This window comes from Balaenoptera borealis, assembly GCF_965194805.1.
Source record: "Balaenoptera borealis genome assembly, chromosome: 16".
Classification (NCBI taxonomy): domain Eukaryota; kingdom Metazoa; phylum Chordata; class Mammalia; order Artiodactyla; family Balaenopteridae; genus Balaenoptera; species Balaenoptera borealis.
The window spans coordinates 22,143,863-22,166,158 of NC_138872.1; the positions used below are offsets into that span (position 1 = coordinate 22,143,863).

Sequence of the window (22,296 nt, forward strand, 5' to 3'; positions counted from 1 at the left end):
GGCTGGGCATGTCTGCAAATACTCCTGATGGTCTGAGCTACCGTGCTCTAGCTTACCACACAAACCTGGTCCACTTCCTTCAGAAAGGTCAGCACATGGAGAGCAACCCAGAAGACAGGACAAAGAAATCTTGCACAAGGTGCCCCTGCTTTGCCCTGCCTCCATTCTCACCCTACCATTCATGGCCAGGAGCAGGAGCAGTAGCAGGGGTGGGAGAAGGGCCAGGGCTGTGTTTTCTCCTTGGGGGTCACTCTTTGGGTGCCAGTGTATTCAGGATGCAGAGCTCATCCTCACCAGCCATTACAGTCCAAACATGCCTTCCAGGAGCTGTCTTCCCAATCCACTGCCCTCACTAATATAATGTTATCAAATTCCTAATGTGGGTACTCTAAAGCAAATGTACTGTTACCAGCACGCCACCAGGCACATTTTTCAGAAGGAAAACAGCTGCTCACTGAATCTGTCATTTCTCTTCTCAGCGCCACGCACACAGAGCAAGAGCCTGCTAAGGGCTGTTTTCCTTCACTTTCTTCAAGCATGCTCAAAATGTAGCAACAAGCCTCTCAATACAACCCAGCAGGTCAGCCACCCACAGTCCTCGAGGAGTTTCCTGGATTATAGGACAAAGCCTTGACAACTAGGGCCTGTGCCTCAGGATCTTAAGGTACAGATATCAGAGCTTCTAATTCACTAGTCTAGTTTCTGCATATTACAGAGCAGGAAGGAAAACGCAGTTGAGAAAAGTTAAGCAAAGGGTCTAAAGTCACACAGCTATTTAGCTGTAGAACCACAGCTTGGTTCCTTTCTTAGCTGATTTCCTTATCTTAAAAAACAAGGATACCACCATCTACTTCATGGGTAAGGCCCAACTAAGATAGCATATAATGCAGCAGCACTAGGAATGTGGCAGGTTTTCAATGAATAGTGACTGTCTCCAAAATTTTATCTCCTCGATCTCCAATACCACCCATTCCCTCTCCCATGGCCTCATTTTGCTGAATTTCCATTGAGGAAAGAAAAAAGATCAGCAGTAGGCTTCACAGCTGGTGTTTGGTCAGTTTCCAGTTTGAGGTGAACTGAACTCTCTACATGTTCTCACATCTCTAGTCCATAGTTCTTCCCCTGCCAGACTTCTGCTGTCTCTGGAGAGCTGCTTTCATCAGAGAAGATATCACTGGAGGTGACCACTGAAGGCATCACCTTCACCTTTAGCCACTCCAAGTTGGTACAGACTAAGTCAAGTCAATTTGAGAAGTGATAGACAGGAACTCCCTAACTTTTACCTAGGAGGGTAAGGAATGCAAAAAGATCCTGCAGATACCTATGCCGTTCTACTAATCATGATGAAAAAAAATCAAACCATGGGACAGATGTTAACTTGTGACAAGACAACCAAATTAGCCAGCCAATCAGCCCAGGTCCTCGTCCTTCACACACACCACCTCCTCGTCCCCCTCTTAGCACCCTCCCCATACTTTAAAATAACCACCCAACCATGTAAATTCCCTGGTGCAAGTATCTGTTAGCCTCCAACAGAACTGTCAATGCTCATAAATCCAGGGCCTTCCAGATTGCACTGCGGCTATTTACTGGGGAGAGGGATGCAGCAGGCCACTAGACAACAGCAGGAAGAGACTGGCCTAGCAGTAACTACTCTGCTTACAGCACCGCAATTCATGGCATTTTGCTGGGAGTATGCACCATCAGGGAGGAGAAACATAAAAAGGGGAACCTGGGCTGTAAATAGTTTATTTCGGCAATTCCTGATGGTGGCTGAATCACACTTTAATACAGAAATACATGAAAGCACTACTCTGGCGGTGACATGTGTTGCCACCTCATTACTCTTTTCAAAAGGGTCTTCCATGAGAGAAACTCCTCGCTACAAATTATAGTGAAGAAAACAAAACCTTCACCCACAGACTTATTCACAGGTCAGAAGGGAATGGAACCACTAGGATTCAAACAAGGAGAGAACCAGTGCAACAAAGGCCATCAGTGATCAGGGGTCTCTCTCTGGGTTGCTTTTCCATGCATAGAAAATAAGCAGATAGAAAAGAAAAAGGTAGCACACTTCCGCCTAAGAGTCAACTCCTCAGCTGCACGACAGAGTTTTTCAAAGTAGCTCTCATTGCCCCCCATTTCTCCTACTGCATCTTCATTAGGCTGACTTCTCCAGTGAACCCTACCTTCATGCTCCTTCTCAGTGGTTCCCACTTTCTTGATCTTCCTGGGAGATTTCATAAAAAGGGGAAAGATGGTTCGTAAGCCAAGAATATCAACAAACTTATGGCAATTGTCTGTGCCCTCGGGTCCAATCATGGCATGGTCCAGCACTTTCAGGGCACTGCTCCGGGAGATCTTCTTTTCTCTGGGAACAAAAGAGGTTTTCATGAGTGTGTTCTAGTCTTAAAAAAAAAAAAGTGTATTTACTGCAATACTCATTACAATGGAAAAAAGAAAAATAAAAACAAAACAATTAAAATGTCCACCAGTAAAAAAAATTATCACATTATAGTATATCTACATGGAATATTACACACTTGTTAACAATTAGAGTATGTGGTAGAATGAACAAGTTCTTATGGTCAGAATGATAAGCACAAAAGATAATATTCAAAATTCTGTATGAAGCATTATCTCAATTATGTAAAACATATGCATTAAAAGAGACTGGAAAGAAATAGATCAAGATACGAACATGTTCAAGGTGGTAGGATTATGGATCACCTATTCTTCCTTTTTCTTTCTTTTTAACAGCTTTATCAAGATATAATTCACATACCATACAACTTACCCATTTAAAATGTACAATTCAATGGATTTTAGAATATTCACAGATATGTGCCACCATCACCATAGTCAATTATAGAACATTTTCATCACCCTGACAAGAGATCCTCTACCCTTAAGCTCCCATCCCTCTACCCTCCCCATTCCATCCTAGCCCTAAACAATCACTGGTCTACTTTCTGTCTCTATGGATTTGCCTACTCTGGACTTTTCAATTTAAGTGGTATCATACAATACATAGTCTTTTGTGACTGACTTCTTTCACCTAGTATAATGTTTTCAAGGTTCATCTATGTTGTAGCATGTATCAGTAGTTCATTCTTTTCTATGCTTGAATAATAGTCCACTGTATGGAAATGTCACCATTTATCTATCCATTCATCCATCATGGACATTTGGGGTGTTTTTACCTTTTGGCTATTATGAATAATGCTGCTATAAACATTCATGCACATGTTTTTGTATGGATATATGTTTTCATTTCTCTTGGGTATATGTATACCTAGGAGTGAAACTGCTAGGGAATATGGTACTCTATGTTTAAACCTGTTGAGGAACCATCAGACTTTTCCAAAGTGGGGCTACATCATTTAAAATTCCCATTAGCAGCATATAAGTGTTCTGATTTCTCCACATCTTTATCAACACTTATCATCTGACTTTTTGGTTCTAGCCACCCTAGTGGGTGTGAAATGGTATCTCACTCTAGTTTTAATTTGCATTTCCCTGATAACTAATGATGTCAAGCATCTTTTCATGTACTTATTGGCCATTTGTATATCCTCTTTGGAAAAATGTCTATTCAGATACTTTGCCCATTTTTTTTATTTTTTATTTTTTATTTATTTATGGCTGTGTTGGGTCTTCGTTTCTGTGCGAGGTCCTTCCCCAGTTGCGGCAAGTGGGGGCCACTCTTCATCGCGGTGCGCGGGCCTCTCACCATCGCGGCCTCTCTTGTTTCGGAGCACAGGCTCCAGACGCGCAGGCTCAGCAATTGTGGCTCACGGGCCCAGTTGCTCCGCGGCATGCGGGATCTTCCCAGATCAGGGCTCGAACCCGTGTCCCCTGCATCGGCAGGCAGACTCTCAACCACTGCGCCACCAGGGAAGCCCCTTGCCCATTTTTAAATTAGCTTAACTATCTTTATTATTGAGTTGTAAGAGTTCTTTATTCTGGAAAGAAGTCCCTTAACAGATAAATGATTTGTAAATACTTTCTTCCATTCTAGGCGATATCTTTTCACTTTCTTGACAGTGCCCTTTGAAGCACAAAACTTATTTTTTCTTCTGCTGTTTGCGCTTTTGGTGTCATAGCTAAGAAACCATTGCCAGGGAATTCCCTGGTGATCCAGTGGTTAGGACTTGGTGCTTTCACTGCGGTGGCCTGGGTTCAATCCCTGGTCCGGGAACTAAGATCCTAGAAGCCATGTTGTGTGGCCAAAAAAAAGGAAACCACTGCCAAACCCAGTGTCGTGAAGATTTACACCTATGTTTTCTTCTAAGAGTTTACTAGTTTTAGTTCTTACATTTGGATCTTTAATTTATTTTGAGTTAATTTTTGTATGTACTATTAAAGTGTTAATGATGACAAAGCATGCTATCCTGGATCAGAATAGCCAGCCAGGATTGGGTCCCAGTGAGTAGAGGAAAGGAGAGTAGATAAAAAGCTTGCTGACAGTGCCTTTGGTGCTAGACCATGCTGGTATACCTGAGACTGTTCCATTTTTAGCACTGAAAAGAAAGTAATACATCCTGGGAAACCCCTCAGTCCTGGGCAAACCGAGATAGTTGGCCATCCTACTTGGTGCCAACCTCAAAAGATCAAGGATGTATTGTGAATATTCCTACCTTTATTCCCCTTGCTATGGGGAATAAACAAATCAATCAAAACAACCCAAGATACTCACAAATGACATTCAACCCAACTACTGAGTTTAACAGAAAAAAAAAAAAAAAAAGGCTTCTACTAAGCACTTGCCTCCATACAGCAGGCACTAACACTAGCTGCTAGGAATTATAAGCTCCCTGTCTTTAGCCAATTTAAGAACAGGTAAATAAAAATAATTTCAAAAGCCCAAAGCAATGGAAATTTAAGTCCAAGGAGGTGAGAGGTAGAGATAATTAACTTTATCAAGGAGAAATCTGTGAAGGTGTCAAATGAAAGGTGACATCTGAACTGAGTCTGAAATATGAGTGTTTGTCAGGCAGAGAAGGGAGAGCCATGACATTGGTGGCAGTGGTGGGTAAGCGACCCGGGCAAAGGTACAGGAGGCCTGTAAGAACAAGCCACTTGGGGGAACTGGAAGTAGCTCTGAATGACCAGGGGTTAAGAAGATGACTAAGGGGAGGTGGGCAGGAACAGGTCATGACAGGCCCTAGATGTGCTGCCAGGGAACCTGGGCTCCATGCTGTTGACATTGAGAAGCCATGAAATGTTCAAGAAAAGGAGGACTCTACACAGATAGACTTTAGAAAGCTTAACCTGGCAGTAGTGTGATGAAGGGACTGGAGCGACAGAGCTTGGGGTCAGGAAGCATATTTAAGAGAATATGACAAGAGTGTAAGTGAAAACGACAGAGTTCTGATCACTGCAGTGGTATGAGAAAGGCATATTTGTGAGACATGAAATCTTAAATATCTGGAGCAGGGTAAATAAATTTCTAAATTCAATAGGAAGGGTTTTTTTTGCACCAAGATGAAATTCTAAAAGGAGAGTAGACAAATAATATATTTGTTTTCACTGCAGCTGGACTTGAGCATCCTACTCTATAAACTTAAATTTACAAAGGTTATGGCTAGGGCAGATAACCATGTGAGCAGAAATTAGGAAACTGAAATACAATATCCTTACTGTTTAGTCACTCAGAAAAAGTCCTCTGGAAATGAATTACAGTCATGTAACAGGGCACCTTCCGTTACCATGCAGCATACATTCAAACCATTTCACATATAACAGAATTGTATGAAATGCTAAAGGTAAATGACGCTGGTTTCGCCGAGTGTCTTTTTTTCCCTGCCTAAGCAAATTCAGCAAACAAAAGATCTTAAAAGTAAAACCCTTCTTCAGGTAGGCAGTGTACGACACGTTTAAAGGCGGCAGTAATTGCATATTGATCAGGCAAGCTGCATGGAGGTGAACGCTAGAATACTCACTGGGCTCAAGTTCAGGCTTTTAGCAATCAATAGCTGTTTGGCCTTTCTTGGGTTGACTTTATTTGAAATATTTATTCTACTCGAGGACAAGCAGTTTATCTTAGTCTTGGCTGGGTTCATCGGGCTGTCGATCATGCCAGGACCAATGTGAACGCTGGCCTCTATAACATGGGTGGTTGTGGGAAATGACTGAGAGTCACCTACGGCTCCCTCTTCTGCCCAGGTGAGCCTTCTGATGAGAAGGAAAGGTGAGGAGTGGGAAGTTTCCGTTGTTGCTTTAATTAGCTTATTCTTCTTTATTATACAGAAATACTTTTGTAATGAACATGCATTCTGAGCATAATTTTTTTGTTCTTTCATCAAATATAATATTTATGAGGCATCTAATAGGTGCCAGTTATTAAGCTGAGGATGTAGAGAGAGGCACAGCTCATGCTTCTGAGGAGCTCAGTTCACAGGGGAGACAGATGTGCAGACAATGAAGAGCCAAGTACTACAATGGAGGTGTATACAAAGTAGAACATGAATGCAGGAAGGAGGGCTGACTATGAGTCAGGGAGGCTTCACAAAGCAGATGATGCCTGAACCAAGCTTCACTGGATGTCTTTCCCAGACAGGCAAAAAAGATAAGGGTATTTCAAGCAGAAGGAAACAACAGCACACGCAAAGGCATGAGTAAGCATGGAACATTCAGGGAAGTGGTGCATGGTACTGCTAGAATATAAAGAGCACGAGGGGCAGCAGCAAAAAATGAAGCCTGCTGATTTTGTGTACTAGAAAGATCACACTTGCCACAGTGGGTTGGACAGTATAGGGGGAGGAGAGGGGAAGAAGCAGAAGAAAGAGGGGAAATGCATTAGAGGTAGAGACACTGATAAGAAAGGCAAAGTAACAGACTATGAGTGAAAAGAGTTGAGTTAGATTGAACCCGAGGTGCCTGTGAGACGTGGCAGTGATGTCCAGCTTAGACTTATGGGTCTGAAGTCCAGGAATGAGATTAAAAATAGAAGGAAATGTATAAGAATAATTATATCTATGGTTAGTAATTGAACCTATGATGTGAAGATTACCCTGAGAGGGGGCAGAAAATATGCAGAAAAGAGGGATTAAACCTTGGGGAAAACTTATTTGAAGGACAAGTAAAAGAGGTAAAGTCTACTCCCTCCCCGGCCAAAAGAGACTGAGGAATTAAGGAGGGAAAAAAAGTGATAAGCATTCTTTAAAAGATACTGTGAACCATAAACTTATTCTGGTAAAAAATTTGGATAATGACATATGAGATCATTTTTGTTTGCTTTACAATGTACATGATTAAGTTCCTTTTAGCTCCCAAAATATAATATCACTCTCCGGTTTCCAGGATTTCTATGAATTTGGCAGTAAGATCAATATGACTAAGTTCATAGCTGCTCTCAAACTACAGTGCCAAAGAACACTGGTGCTATGGCAATGCTAAGAGATATTCCACCACTAAAATAGAATAATGGTGGTCTTCTATATTGCTTGATACATTTTTTCAATTGCTATTCCCATCCATTTTTTATAAACTACTGGTACCAACCGTTACTTGACTGCCTATGCTAGAAAATGAAACAAATATGTAGAAAACAGAGGTAAGATTTTTGTTTCTAGCACTATGGTGAGCTAGATATGCAGAGAAACCTCACACAGAATGGCTGAGCAGACAGTGAAGTAAGATTAAATAATCAGTGACCAAAAAACCAAGACTCTAGAGAGCACAGGCTGGCAGGTTGGCAAATTTTATGTAAAGGGTCAGACAGAAAATATTTTAGGTTTCACGGGCCACGTATGGTCTCTGTGGCATCTTTGTGTTTGTGTGTGTGTTAAAATATTTATAACGCTTTTAAGGTATAAAAACCATTCTTAGGTTCTTAGCTTACTGGCCATAAAAAAACAGGTCTCAGCCAGATTTGGTCTACAGGTCTTTAGTTGCCAAACTCTAATAAAGAGGATCAACAAAGTCCAATCTGGTTCTTTAGAAAGACCAATAAAATTGACAAACCTCTAGCAAGAATGATCAAGAAAAAAAGAAAAGGCACAAAAAAGTAATAATGGTAATCAATAGAAAGGGAGAAAACTACAGATATAGCAGACATTAAGAACAACGGAACAAAGGAATAATTCTATGCCATAAACTTGGAAAACAGGTGAGATGGACAAATTCCTAGGAAAATATATTTTCCCCAACTCAAGAAAAACAAAAAAATCTGAATGGAGAGCTAGTTAAAAATCTCCTCCCAAAGAAAACTCAAGGTCCAGAAGGTATCACTATCAAGTTATACTAAGCATTCAAGAGCAAAATAGTTCCAATTTTACTTAAACTCATATAGAAAACAGAAAAATAAGGAACATTATTCAACTCATTTAATAAGGCTAAAACAAACAATTAACAACTTCTGACAGCAAAACTTTTCTGGGAGAGTAAAATTACAGGCCAAGCTCCTTCATACATATAGGTATAATATTCATAAATAATATACAGAATCCTAGAAAACATAAAAAAAGATGGGCTCATTCCAGGAATGCAAGGTTAGTTCAATATCAGAATATTCATTAATGCAATTTTCACTATATTAATATTAAAAGATCATCTCAATAAATGCAGGAAAAGCATTTGATAAAATTGATTGATCAATTATGTGAAATCCGTGACAATTAGAGAAGTTTCCTTAATCTGATAAATGCTATCTCCAAAAAACTTAGAGCAAATATTATACTCAATGGCAAAATGCATTTCCTTTACCACCAGGAAAAAGACAAGTTTGCCCCCTTTATCACTACTCATACTCAATGCTACACTAGAGGTCATAGCTAGTAAAATTTAAACACACACACACACACACACACAAGTTAACAAATTACTAAAAAGAAATATGATAGAAAATAATCTTGTTTCCAACTATTAACCGCTACTCTCTAAAAGAGGCATATACCCAGTGGTTTGAAACTAAACGTTCAGCTAGCTCTCCAGAAAAAAAGTGCTGATTTGTTGTGTTTGCCAATTTACATGGTGTAAATACTCCCATCATAGTATATTTCAAGTCACCAACATGATCACTAAATGCAGTGTTGGAAAGAGAGGTGTACAAGCAGCTTTCATGAGCCTATATGAGCCAGCTCGAACACATCACTGCTTATACATCCTCCTCCCACCACAGACATCAGGTTTGGCCATGTGACTTTTTATGGCCAATTAGATGTGAGTGTAAGTAATATATGTGTCTTTAGAGAAGTTTTAAGATTTATTGCATTATCCAGTCTTTTCCCTCTGCCATGAGAGAGTCATGTCCCATTAAACACTGCTCCTTCAGCCTGAATCTCCAAATAAAGATGTGAAGCAGAGCTTCATATGGCCAGTGATAGATGTACCAGGAGTAAAAAATAAACATTTGCCATTGAGAGTCCCTGAGATTTGGGGATTGTTATTGCAACAAAAGCTGACCAATACATGACACAGAAAAGTTGTAAATAAAAGATCAAAACACAAAAGTTAACTGCCTTACTATCTACCAGCAATAAATGGTAAGAAAATATAGTTTAGAATGTATTTTTTTTCCAGTATATAATATACTGTGAGACTTCCACTTTGGGTCAAGATGGAGTAACAGGGACTGGATTTACATCCCCTCCCATGCCTAACACAAACAAATGAAAGGATAAAATATGCAAAACAATGGTTTTCAGATACTTTACATCAGGTAGCACAGGAAGTAATCCCTGAGAGAGGGAAACACATGCAATGAGCCCAGTTGGCTGGTGGGAGAGTTTCTATGTCTCAGGGCAGGGAGGAGGCACAGTGAGGAGTCTGGGAAGACCACTGTGGCTGGAGTTCACAGAGCAGGGTACCAGAAACAAGAGCTGCACAGAGATCTGCAGAGGGTACCCGTTGAGTCTTCACCTGAGAGAATATGCATGAGGAAACTAACCAAAGCTGTAGAAAAGAAGCACCTTAAAGAAGAAGGGGGAAACAATCCCTAGAGCTCACCAAGGGCCAGGAATAGTTTGTGTACCCACCAGTTGCAGTGGAAAAGCTTGGTGAATTCCCAGTGCAGCAGGTAAAGTACTCAGAAGGGTATTGCTTTAGTAATGAGTTAAATTTGCCATAGACTAAATGCTAGTCTGGTCCCACCTAATAGCAAGCTTAGGTCCCACCTAATAGCAAGCTTAAAAGTAAGCCTCAAAAGGAACAACTATTTCCAATTAATTTAACTAGAATCTAGAACAAAGTTCAAGAATATTTACTAACAACATTGTAAATCAACTATACTCCAATAAAATTTAAAAACAAAATAAAAATAAAGAAGCACACACATACACAAGAATATTTGTAAGTATACCAGAAAAAAAAATCCAAGTTAAATTCAAAAAATCTAAATTTCAGTAAAAAAAAAAATTAAGTGTTCAGACATTCAAAGAGACAGGAAAACATTAACCATAAAGAGAAAAAAAATCATTAGTAAAAATAATAGAAATGACAGAATTAGAAGGCAAGGACGTTAAAACAGTTATTATAACTACATATGATATGTTCAAGAAGATAGAGAAAAGCTTAAGCATGTTAACTAGAAACAGGGAAGATATAAAAAAGACCCAAGCTGAACATCTAGAGAAGAAAAATACAATGTCTGATGAAAAACACACTGGATGAGATTAACTGCAGATTACACACTGTAGAAGAAGAGTAAACTCAAATACATAACATTAGAAACTAAAATGAAACAGAAAGAAAAAAAGACTGAAAAAATGAACACATCACCAGTGAGCTGTACTTGGACAATTTCAAATAGCCTAATATACAGTTGACCCTTGAACAACGTGGGGATTGGGACACCAACCCTGTGCACAGTCAAAAATCTACGTATCTTATACTTGGACCCCCATATCCATGGTTCCTCCACATACACAGTTCCTCTGTAGCCACAGATTCAACTGACAGCGGATCATGTAGTACTGTAGTATTTACTATTGAAAAAAAATCTGTGTATAAGTGGATCCATGTAGTTCAAATGTGTGTTGTTCAAGGGCCAACTGTACATGTAACTGGAGTTCCTGAAAGGAGGATGGGGGCAAAAAAAAATATTTGAAAACATGATGATTGAAAATTTTCCATATTTGATGAAAACTACAAACTCACAGATCCAAGAAGCTCAATGAACACCAAACACAAGAGACATGAAGAAAACAACACCAAGGGACATCATAAATTATTCAAAATCAATGATAAAGAGAAAATCCTAAAACCAACCAGAAAAAAAGACACATTACATACAGAAAAACATATAAGAATGAAAGCAGACCTCTCATTGCAAACTAAGCAATCCAGAAGACAGTGGAGCAACACTCAGAGTATTGAAAGAAAAAAAAAGCCTATTAACCTAGAATGCTCTATCTGGTGAAAATATCATTCAAAGGTGAAGGCAAGTAATTTTTCAGACATACACAAGTTGACAGAAATCATCACCAATAGACCAGCACTACAAGAGATGTTGAAGGAAATCATTTGGGAAGAAAAAAACTGATACAAGATGGAAATCTGGATCTACACAATGGAATAAAGAGCACTGGCAATGGCAAATATGTGGGTAAATATAAAAGACTTTCTTTCTTACTTTACAAAAAATCTCTTTAAAAGATAATTGACCACTTACGGACTTCCCTGGTGGTCCAGTGGTTAAGAATCCGCCTTCCAATGCAGGGGGCATGGGTTCGATCTCTGGTTGGGGAACTAAGATCCCCCATGTCGCGGGGCAACTAAGCCCGCGCGCCACAACTATGGAGCCCGTGCACTCTGGAGCCTGTGCACCACAATTAGAGAGAAGCCTGTGAGCCACAATGAAGAGCCCATGAGCCACAACGAAAGATCCCGTGTGCTGCAATGAAGATCCCGCATGTCGCAACTAAGACCCAATGCAGCCTAATTAATTAATTAATTAACTAACTAACTAATTAAAACAAAAACCCAGGGGACTTCCCTGGTGGCGCAGTGGTTGAGAATCTGCCTGCCCAATGCAGGGGACACGGGTTTGAGCCCTGGTCCGGGAAGATCCCACATGCCGTGGGGCAACTAAGTCCATGCGTCACAACTACCGAGCCCGTGCTCTAGAGCCCGCGAGTCACAACTACTGAGCCCACATGCCGCAACTACCAAAGCCCACGTGCCTAGAGCCCATGATCCGCAACAAGAGAAGCCACCGCAATGAGAAGCCCGTGCACTGCAACAAAGAGTAGCCCCCACTCGCCGCAACTAGAGAAAGCCCGTGCGTAGCAACGAAGACCCAACGCAGCCAAGAATAAATAAATAAATTAATTAATTAAAAAAAAAAACACCCAAAAGATAATTGACCACTTAAAGAAAAAGAGCAACAGTATATAATGGGGTTTATAACATATATAGAAGTAAAACGTGTGACAACAGGAGCACAAAAATCAGGAGGGAGAAATGGAAGCTTAGAGTTGTAAGGTTCTTACACTATAGCTGAAATGATATAACACTACTTGAAGACAGACTGTGAAGAGTTAAAGATGTACCCTATAAACCTTAAAACAACCACTAAAAAGGCAAAGAGGAAGAGCTAATAAGCCACCTAAGAAAATAGTATGGAATAATAAAAAAATACCGTGAATCTAAAAGAAGGCAGACAAAGCAAAAATTGGAACCAGAAAAAGAGATGGGAAAAATAAAAACAACCCACAAGAGGGTAGATTTAAACTTAACTATAAACAACCATGTTAACAATCACGTTAAAAGATATACTATACTAACACTAATCAAAAGAAAGCTGTGGTGGCTATATTAATATCAAACAAAGTAAGTGTCCACCCAAAGATCTGTACATGAATATTAATAGTAGCTTTGTTCTTAAAAGCAAAAAAACTGAAAATCTAAATGCCCGTCAACAAGTGAATAAACAAACTGTGATATAGTCATAAAATGGAATACTACCCAACAAAGAAATAGGGACAAACTATTGATACACGTGGCAGAATCTCAAAATAATTATAGTGAGTTAAACAGGCCCTACTGAATAAAGAGTAAATACTATAATTCCATTTCCATAAAATTCTAGAAAATGCAAACTAACCTATAATGGACAGAAAGCAAATCAATAGTTGCCTGAAAACACTGAAATAGGAGAGAGGGGTTATGGATTACTAAGGGGCACAAGGAAACATTTGGATATGATAAATATGTTTGTTATGCTTGTGGTGATGGCAGGATGAGTCTAAGCTGATGGAAGGGCTCAAAGATAGGTCCTACACCATTTCCTGCCAGGTAATCTTGCTTCAGTTTCATCTGCCTTCTCCGCCACGGCACTTTCCCATTTATGAAGAGGTAACACCAGCCTGCAGGGCTGCTGGAAGCATTACTTTGTACTTTTGAATCATCTTTCTGATTCCTAGAGATCAGGTGCAGACTCCTATTACTCATCTAAGTGAGAATGGCAATATTCAGTGAGTAGGGAAAGGGATGTTTGCTGGACAAACAACAGCAAGATCTGTGTGTGCAACTTGGAGCACAAACTGGATACAGCCCCATTAGGAAGCACAGCTGAATTCTAAAAGATCTGCATTAGCATTTTGCTCTTGCAGTTGAATCTGGAGACTGAAGGTCAGAAGAAAAGGTTCTAGAATTTAAAGGCACCACCACCACCACCACCACAGCAACAACAAAACCTTTTGTAAAGGATCACAAGAATAAAACTGCGATAGAGTTTGGATCTTCACATGTTCATTAGGAACAAAACCAATAAAGAACAAAACCAAGGGAATAAAATTTCAAGGTTAAAAACAATTCCCCAGGCTGGCCTACCTACCTATACGCTTTGGTACAAACTTACAGCCCAGAATTGGGCCTGCAAAGACTTACTTTGCAAATGGTATACCATCACCATTTTATTTGTTTTCTTTGTCAGAGACAATTTTCTTTAGATTAAGGAAAATCTTACTAAAAAAAAAAAACCCATAGGAAAAAAGAATTGATGGCTTCTGAAATGGATTTATCTATGTACCCTTCTCTTTTTTTTTTTTTTTGCCTATACAGTTAATAACCAGAATGGGTTCACTGTTATTTCTGTTACACAACCCCAAGCTGCAATTGTACACATCCTTTGGGATCACGGTGGTCTCTTCTTTTTCTAAATGGAACAGGGTTTTACAACAGAAGTAATAAGCTTCATGTCAACATTTCCAAGGAAACTGACAATGTAATTCTTCTGTCTCTCACTGGCTTTGTTGTTTCTTAAAGAACATTGAACCATTTGATACAAGGACATACTGTTAAAAAGTGGTTTGTGGAGGCAAGAAGCAAACATTTGGAGTACAGTCTATAATTAAGCCCAGTATACTGAAATCTTCTATTTGTAGCAAAATCTTACCAAAGATAGGCATCTGTAACCAAGTACAAAGAAACGGCAAACCAGTCCCCATCCAGGGGCAATGAGGGCATTTTTATAGCTCCACCCTCATTTCCTGCCAAATTCTAAAATGGCTATACCCCCATAGGTATAATTTAGTCTTATTAATACCACTTGGTTCGTGTTCATATCTTAACTCTCCTGCTGCTAGCTAAAGACCATCCAAATATCCTCTCTGTACCATAACTCTTGACTACCAAACGAAAAGAATGAGGCCAAGATGCCTGACACACACACAGGGACTCTGGCTCTCTCTTCCTTTCAGTACACAGTTCTCCACTGCCTAAAAGGCCCTGCAGGTCCCACCCTCACCTCATCTTTTCTCTTTCCTTATCAAAACGCTACAGCCAAATGAGAAATCTTTTTTTTTTTTTGAGTTCCTATACTCTAGGATGGCTACCTGCTGCTTTTTCCACAGCATGAGTTCCATTTTAAAATATCACCTCAGCAATCTTTTCTTCTTTTCCAAAATGTCTTCATCTATCCTTTGGCAGAGACAGAGAAAAAAACAAACAAACAAAATAGCCCTTTTTTCCTTATTGATTCTGTCAGGCACTGTGAAATCCAGGCACTCTTAACACAGGAATGAAAAGAAGTCACCTGACAACAAAACTAACACTGGGGTGGAAGGGTAAACCAGAGGGGAAAAGCTTGTGAGGTAAGGGCTAAGAGGTACTAAACCTCCGAACAGTCCCCCAAAACAAAAGTTGAAACTCAACTACAAATCTACATGAAGGACTTCTTTGAAACTTGAGTAGAAAGGTTATAAGAAATGAATAACTAAACCATAACCCTGAAACACTTAGGAGTATAATGGAAGAAGAGTTGAGAGGGTGAAGTATTCCAAAGGGGAATAAACTGAAGTGCGGGCACTTGAGTTGGCTTCTGCTCTGAAGCCCAGCATGGGCACAGGCCAAACAGGGCAGTGAGTCCAGGACTAGAGCTGATGCCTGGCTTCCCTGGAACCGTGAAGATCAGGTTCACAACCATCCTGTAGACTGTTTTATGTTCTTCACACACTAAAAAATTTCACATGGGAAAATAGGACTAAATATCTCTTGGCAGGAAATTGTGTTCTCAGCTACATGGCTTTTAATAAGTCACTCCTCATTCTTTGGGTCTATCTATGGGGTCTGCCAGCAATTCTATGACCCAATGACTCTAAACAGCAAAAATATTTCTCAGATTTTTCTTATTCATTTAGAAAATATTTACTGGGAGCCTAATGTATACTGTTGCTAGATTCTGGGGATATAAAATGGAAAACCTGGTCTCTGCTCTCAACAGTCTTATAGTGGGCTTCCCTGGTGGCACAGTGGCTAAGAATCCACCTGCCAATGCAGGGGACATGGGTTCAAGCCCTGGTCCAGGAAGATCCCACATGCTGGGGAGCAGCTAAGCCCGTGAGCCACAACTACTGAGCCTGCATGCTACAACTACTGAAGTCCGTGCACCTAGAGCCTGTGCTCAGCAGCAAGAGAAGCCACCACAATGAGAAGCCTGTGCACTGCAACGAAGAGTAGCCCCTGCTTGCCGCAACTAGAGAAAGCCCACGTGCAGCAGCGAAGACCCAATGCAGCCAAAAATAAATGAATAAAATAAATAAATTTATTTAAAAAAAAAGTCTTATAGTACAGCCAGAGACAAACAGATGCTCACCACACAGGGTGGTAAGTGCTCCCACAGAGGTATGCAAGGGATATCACAACCTAATCTCCACAATCTAGGGGGTGGGTGGGGGTGTAAGGACAGGCCTAGGAGAAGTGATACAGGGGCAGAAGCTTCTTAAAGTAGTTTAACCTAAACATCAAGGGTGAATCACCCAGAGAAAATACAGCAATGTGTTAAGGAATCTAAAGTAGTTTGGTTTAGACAGTAGAATGTAAATGTGTGGAAAAGGGAGAATGAGAAGACATGGTCACAGGAGAATTAGGCAGAGACCAGATCCTGAAGGGACTTGGTAGCATTTCGAACGTTCATAAACAAATAAATAAAGCTTCATTTTTTAAAAAGTAAATTTCACTAATAGAAAAGAAACAGAATAATTTCCATATTTTCACAGAAGGAAAAGGATGAAAGAACTAAAAGACAAGACAAAATAAAATAAAACCATGAAGGAAATCATCAGAAAAAAATAAACAGAAGAGGGACTTCCCTGGTGGCACAGTGGTTAAGAATCTGCCTGCCAATGCAGGGACACGGGTTTGATCCCACATGCCGCGGAGCAACTAAGCCCGTGCGCCACAACTACTGAGCCTGTGCTCTAGAGCCTGTCACAACTACTGAGCCTGCACACAACAACTACTGAAGCCTGCATGCCCTAGAGCCTGCGAGCCACAACTACTGAGCCCACGCGCTCTTGGGCCCACGTGCCACAACTACTGAGCCTGTGTGCCACAACTACTGAAGCCCATGTGCCTAGAGCTCGTGCTCCGCAACAAGAGAAGCCACCGCAATGAGAAGCCTCGCACCGCAACAAAAGAGTAGCCCCCACTTGCAGCAACTAGAGAAAGCCCACGCACAGCAATGAAGACCCAACACAGCCAAAAAAACCCCACTATGTTTAAAAATAAATAAATAAATAAATAAACACACAAACAGAAGAAAAGGGCCAAACATAATAGTCATTGTAATAGAAACAAGTACATCAAATTCATCTACTTAAAAACAAACTCCCGCATTGGACTAAAAAACCAAGAAACAGCTATATGCTCTTTGAAAGAATCACGTATAATATAAAATGACATTAAAAGTTAAAAAGGACCTTCTCACGCCTGTGGCCAGGGCTAAGAAAAGCTCCCTCCAGGGCTGACCTTCTGGTGCCGGCTGCCAGGCGCTAAGGCTGGATCTATCACTCCCGTGGCCTCTGGCTTTCCCATGCACCTGTCGCCACCAGGGCCCCTGTGACCCAGGCAGTCATGCCACCTCCGCACCCTGTCCTCACCAGGGCAGACCCAAGTGCTCCAGGGCAGCCTCAGGAGCAGACTCCTGTGGGTGGCTCACATGCAGAGGTGAGGCTAAAACCACAGCTGAGCCCCAGGGCAGGGCGACTAAGAGGAACAAAAGTCTTCCCGTGAAGCTGCACAAGCCTCAGATTAAGTCCTTGCGATCAGCTTGGTAAACCCTGCATCTACAGAATACCTGGATAGACAACGAGTGTTCCCACAAATGAAACTGGTCTAGCTCTAGCAGCTGCAGACTTTGAAGACTCGTACGTGCAGGAGGTAGGCCAGGTCAGAGCCTGAGCTGCCCCCACAGTGCCCACAGTGGGACCAGAGACCTAACTAGAGGTTGTGGAGGGCCTCCTGGGGAGGCAAGTGCTGGCTGTGACTCATGGTGGGGGCAAGGATGCTGAAAGCTGAGACCCAGAAAAATATAATGATTACTATTTTTTTAAATGTTTTGTTCTGTTGTTGTTTTATTATTATTGTTTTAATTTTTATTTTCACTTGAGTTTTTAAAAACTTCTAAAATATATTTTAATTTTTTTATATTTCTCTTTCTACATTACTTTTTTGTTCTGTGTTTCTTTTTTTAATTAATTAATTAATTTATTTATTTATTTTTGGCTGTGTTGGGCCTTCGTTTCTGTGCGAGGGCTTTCTCCAGTTGCGGCGAGCGGGGGCTACTCCTCATCGCGGTGTGCGGGCCTCTCACTGTCGCGGCCTCTCCCGTTGCGGAGCACAGGCTCCAGACGCGCAGGCTCAGTAGTTGTGTCTCATGGGCCCAGTTGCTCCACGGCATGTGGGATCTTCCCAGACCAGGGCTCGAACCCGTGTCCCCTGCATTGGCAGGCAGATTCCCAACCACTGCGCCACCAGGGAAGCCCCTTGTTCTGTGTCTTTTCCTTTTCTTTCTTTTTTCTTTTTCTTTCCTTTGTTCTGTTTTGTTTAAATCTTTTTTGCTTTGTTCTATTTGTTCTTATCTTTATCTTTTAAAAATTATCTTTGTTTGTTTTGTTTTCTTTGCTTTTTCCTTCAGTTTGCATTCTGCTTTTGTTTCGTTTTTTATTTTTATTTTTTGTCAATTTTGTTTTTAATTGTTTGATTTCATTTTGGGGTTCTTTTGTTTGTCTGCTTGTTCTCTTGTTTTCTGTTTTCCCTGTTTTTGTTTCTTTTTTTGTACATTTTGTGTTTCTTTGTTTCTTTGTTTTTGCTTGGTTCTGCTTTTACCATCTGTCTGGGGCTTTGTCTGCTTCTTCATTTGTTTGTTTGTTCTTAGTTGTTGTTTGCTTGTTTTTATCTTGGCTATCTGCCTTCAGTTTTTCTGTTTTCTTCCTGCCCTTTTTTTTTTTTCCATCCTTTTATTGCCAAGCCGTGTGGCTTGCAGGGTCTTGGTTCCCAGGCCGGGTTTTGGGCCTGAGCCTCCGGTGTTGGAGCGCTGAGTCCAGAACACTGGAACACCAGATAATTCCCAGTCCCAGGGAATATTAAACAGCAAGAGGTCTCTTGGAGGTCTACATCTCAACTCCAAGACCCGGCTGCACCCAAATGCCTGCAGGCTCCAGTGCTGAATGCCCCACACCAAACAACAAGCAAGACAGGAACACAAACCCATGCATCAGCAGACAGGCTGCCTAAAGTCGTACTGAGCCCACAGACACCCCAAGAACGCACCACGTGATGTGGCCCTGCCCATCTGAGTGATGAGATCCAGCTCCACCCACCAGAACGCAGGCACCAGTCCCTCCCACAAGGAAGCCTACACAAACCACTGGACCAATCTCACCCACTGGGGGCAGACAGCAGAAGCAAGAGGAACTACGACCCTGCAGCCTGTGGAAAGGAGAGCCAAACACAGTAAATTAGACAAAATAAGAAGACAGAGAAATATATTGCAGATGAAGGAGCAAGATAAAAACCCGCAAGACGAAATAAATGAAGAGGAAATAGGCAAGCTACCTGAAAAAGAATTCAGAGTAGTGACAGTAAAGATAATCCAAAATCTAGGAAAGAGAATGGACAAAATACAAGAAACGTTTAATAAGGACCTAGAAGAACTAAAGACAAACAAACAGTGATGAACAACACAATAAGTGAAATTAGAAATACCCTAGAAGGAATCAATAGCAGAATAACTGAGGCAGAAGAATGGATAAGTGAGCTGGAAGAAAGAATGGTGGAAACAACTGCCACAGAGCAGAATTAAAAAAAGAGAATGAAAAGAATTGAAGACAGTCTCAGAGACCTCTGGGACAATATTAAACGCTCCAACATTCAAATTATAGGGGACTCAGAAGAAGGAGACAAAGAGAACGGGTCTGAGAAAATATTTGAAGAGACTGTAGTCAAAAACTTCCCTAATATGGGAAAGGAAATAGTCAATCAAGTCCAGGAAGCTCAGAGAAATAGGAAATATGAATAGATGAATCACAAGTAATGAAATTGAAACTATGATTTAAAATCTTCCAACAAACAAAAGTCCAGGACCAGATGGCTTCACAGGAGAATTCTATCAAACACTTAGAGAAGAGCTAACACCGATCCTTCCCAAACTCTTCCAAAAAATTAGAGGGAAGAACACTCCCAAACTCATCTACGAGGCCACCATCACCCTGATACCAAACCAGACAATTTATCACAAAAAAAGAAAATTACAGGCCAATATCACTGATGAACATAGAGGCAAAAAACTAGCAAACCGAATCCAACAACACATTAAAAAAATCATACACCATGATCAAGTGGGATTTTTCCCAGGGATGCAAGGATTCTTCAATATATGCAAATGAATCAATGTGATACACCATATTAACAAATTGAAGAATAAAAACCATATGATCATCTCAATAGATGCAGAAAAGGCTTTCAACAAAATTCAACACCCATTTATGATAAAAACTCTCCAGAAAGTGGGCATAGAGGGACCCTACCTCAACATAATAAAGGCCATATATGACAAACCCACAGGAAACGTTATTCTCAATGGTGAAAAACTGAAAGCGTTTCCTCTAAAATCAGGAACAAGACAAGGGTGCCCACTCTCGCCACTATTATTTAACATAGTTTTGGAGTCTTAGCCACAGCAATCAGAGAAAAAAAGAAATAAAAGGAATCCAAATTGGCAAAGAAGAAAAAAAACTGTCACTGTTTGCAGATGACACGATACTATACATAGAAAATACTAAAGATGCCACAAGAAAACTACTAGAGATAATCAATGAATTTCGTAGTGTTGTAGGATACAAAATTAAGGCACAGAAATCCCTTCATTCCTATACACTAACAACGAAAGATCAGAAAGAGAAATTAAGGAAACAATTCCATTTACCACTGCAACAAAAAGAATAAAATACCTAGGAATAAACCTACCTAAGGAGGCAAAAGACCTGTACACAGAAAACTATATGACACTGACAAGCCTCTTAGATAGCCTCATCCACCAGATGGCAGACAGCAGAAGCAAGAAGAACTACAATTCTGCAGCCTTGGGAAGGAAAACCACATTCACAGAAAGATAGACAAAATGAAAAGGCAGAGGACTTTGTACCAGATGAAGGAACAAGATAAAACCCCAGAAAAACAACTAAATGAAGTGGAGAAAGGCAACCTTCCAGAAACAGAATTCAGAATAATGATAGTGAAGATGATCCAGGACCTTGGAAAAACAATGGAGGCAAAGATCGACAATATGCAAGAAATGTTTAACAAAGATCTAGAAGAATTAAAGAACAAAGAAACAGAGATGAACAACACAATAACTGAAATGAAAAATACACTAGAAGGAATCAGTAGCAGAAAAACTGAGGCAGAAGAACGGATAAGTGACTTGAAAGACACAATGGTGGAATTCACTGCTGTGGAACAGAATAAAGAAAAAAGAATGAAAAGAAATGAAGACAGCCTAAGAGACCTCTGGGACAACATTAAACGCAACAACATTCACATTATAGGGATCTCAGAAGGAGAAGAGACAGGAAGGACCTGAGAAAATATCTGAAGAGATTATAGTCGAAAACTTCCTTAACATGGGAAAGGAGATAGCCACCCAAGTCCAGGAAGTGCAGAGAGTCCCAAACAGGATAAACCCAAGGAGAAACACGCCGAGACACATAGTAATCAAACTGGCAAAAATTAAAGACAAAGAAAAATTATTGAAAGCAGCAAGGGAAAAACAACAAATAACATACAAGGAAACTCCCATAAGGTTAACAGCTGATTTCTCAGCAGAAACTCTACAAGCCAGAAGGGAGTGGCATGATATACTTCAAGTGATGAAAGGGAAGAACCTACAACCAAGAGTACTCTACCCAGCAAGGATCTCATTCAGATTTGATGGAGAAATCAAAAGCTTTACAGACAAGCAAAAGCTAAGAGAATTCAGCACCACCAAACCAGTTCTACAACAAATGCTAAAGGAACTTCACTAAGTGGGAAACACAACTGAAGGAAAGGACCTACAAAAACAAACCCAAAACAATTAAGAAAATGGTACTAGGAACACACATATCGATAATTACCTTAAACGTGAATGGATTAAATGCTCCAACCAAAAGACACAGGCTCACTGAATGGATACAAAAACAAGACCCAAATATATGCTGTCTACAAGAGACCCATTTCAGACCTGTGGACACATACAGACTGAAAGTGAGGGGATGGAAAAAGATATTCCATGCAAATGGAAATCAAAAGAAAGCTGGAGTAGCAATACTCATATGAGATAAAATAGACTTTAAAGTAAAGAATGTTACAAGAGACAAGGAAGGACACTACATAATGATCAAGGGATCACTCCAAGAAGGAGATATAACAATTATAAATATATATGCACCCAACATAGGAGCACCTCAATACATAAGGCAACTGCTAACTGCTATAAAAGAGGAAATAGACAGTGACACAATAATAGTGGGGGACTTTAACACCTCACTGACACCAATGGACAGATCATCCAAACAGAAAATTGATAAGGAA

At 40.4% G+C, this 22,296-nt stretch overlaps 1 protein-coding gene across 4 annotated transcripts in view; it reads right to left on the reverse strand.

The window, feature by feature from the left end:
- Nucleotides 1–22,296, reverse strand: part of CTNNBL1 (catenin beta like 1) — a 163,653-nt gene that overhangs the window by 53,840 nt on the left and 87,517 nt on the right. For all 4 annotated transcript variants that reach the window (XM_082361971.1, XM_082361974.1, XM_082361973.1 and 1 more), the window contains one exon: nt 2,190–2,371. In XM_082361971.1, coding sequence (XP_082218097.1) covers nt 2,190–2,371 — 182 coding nt within the window. The remainder of the gene's footprint in view (nt 1–2,189; nt 2,372–22,296) is intronic.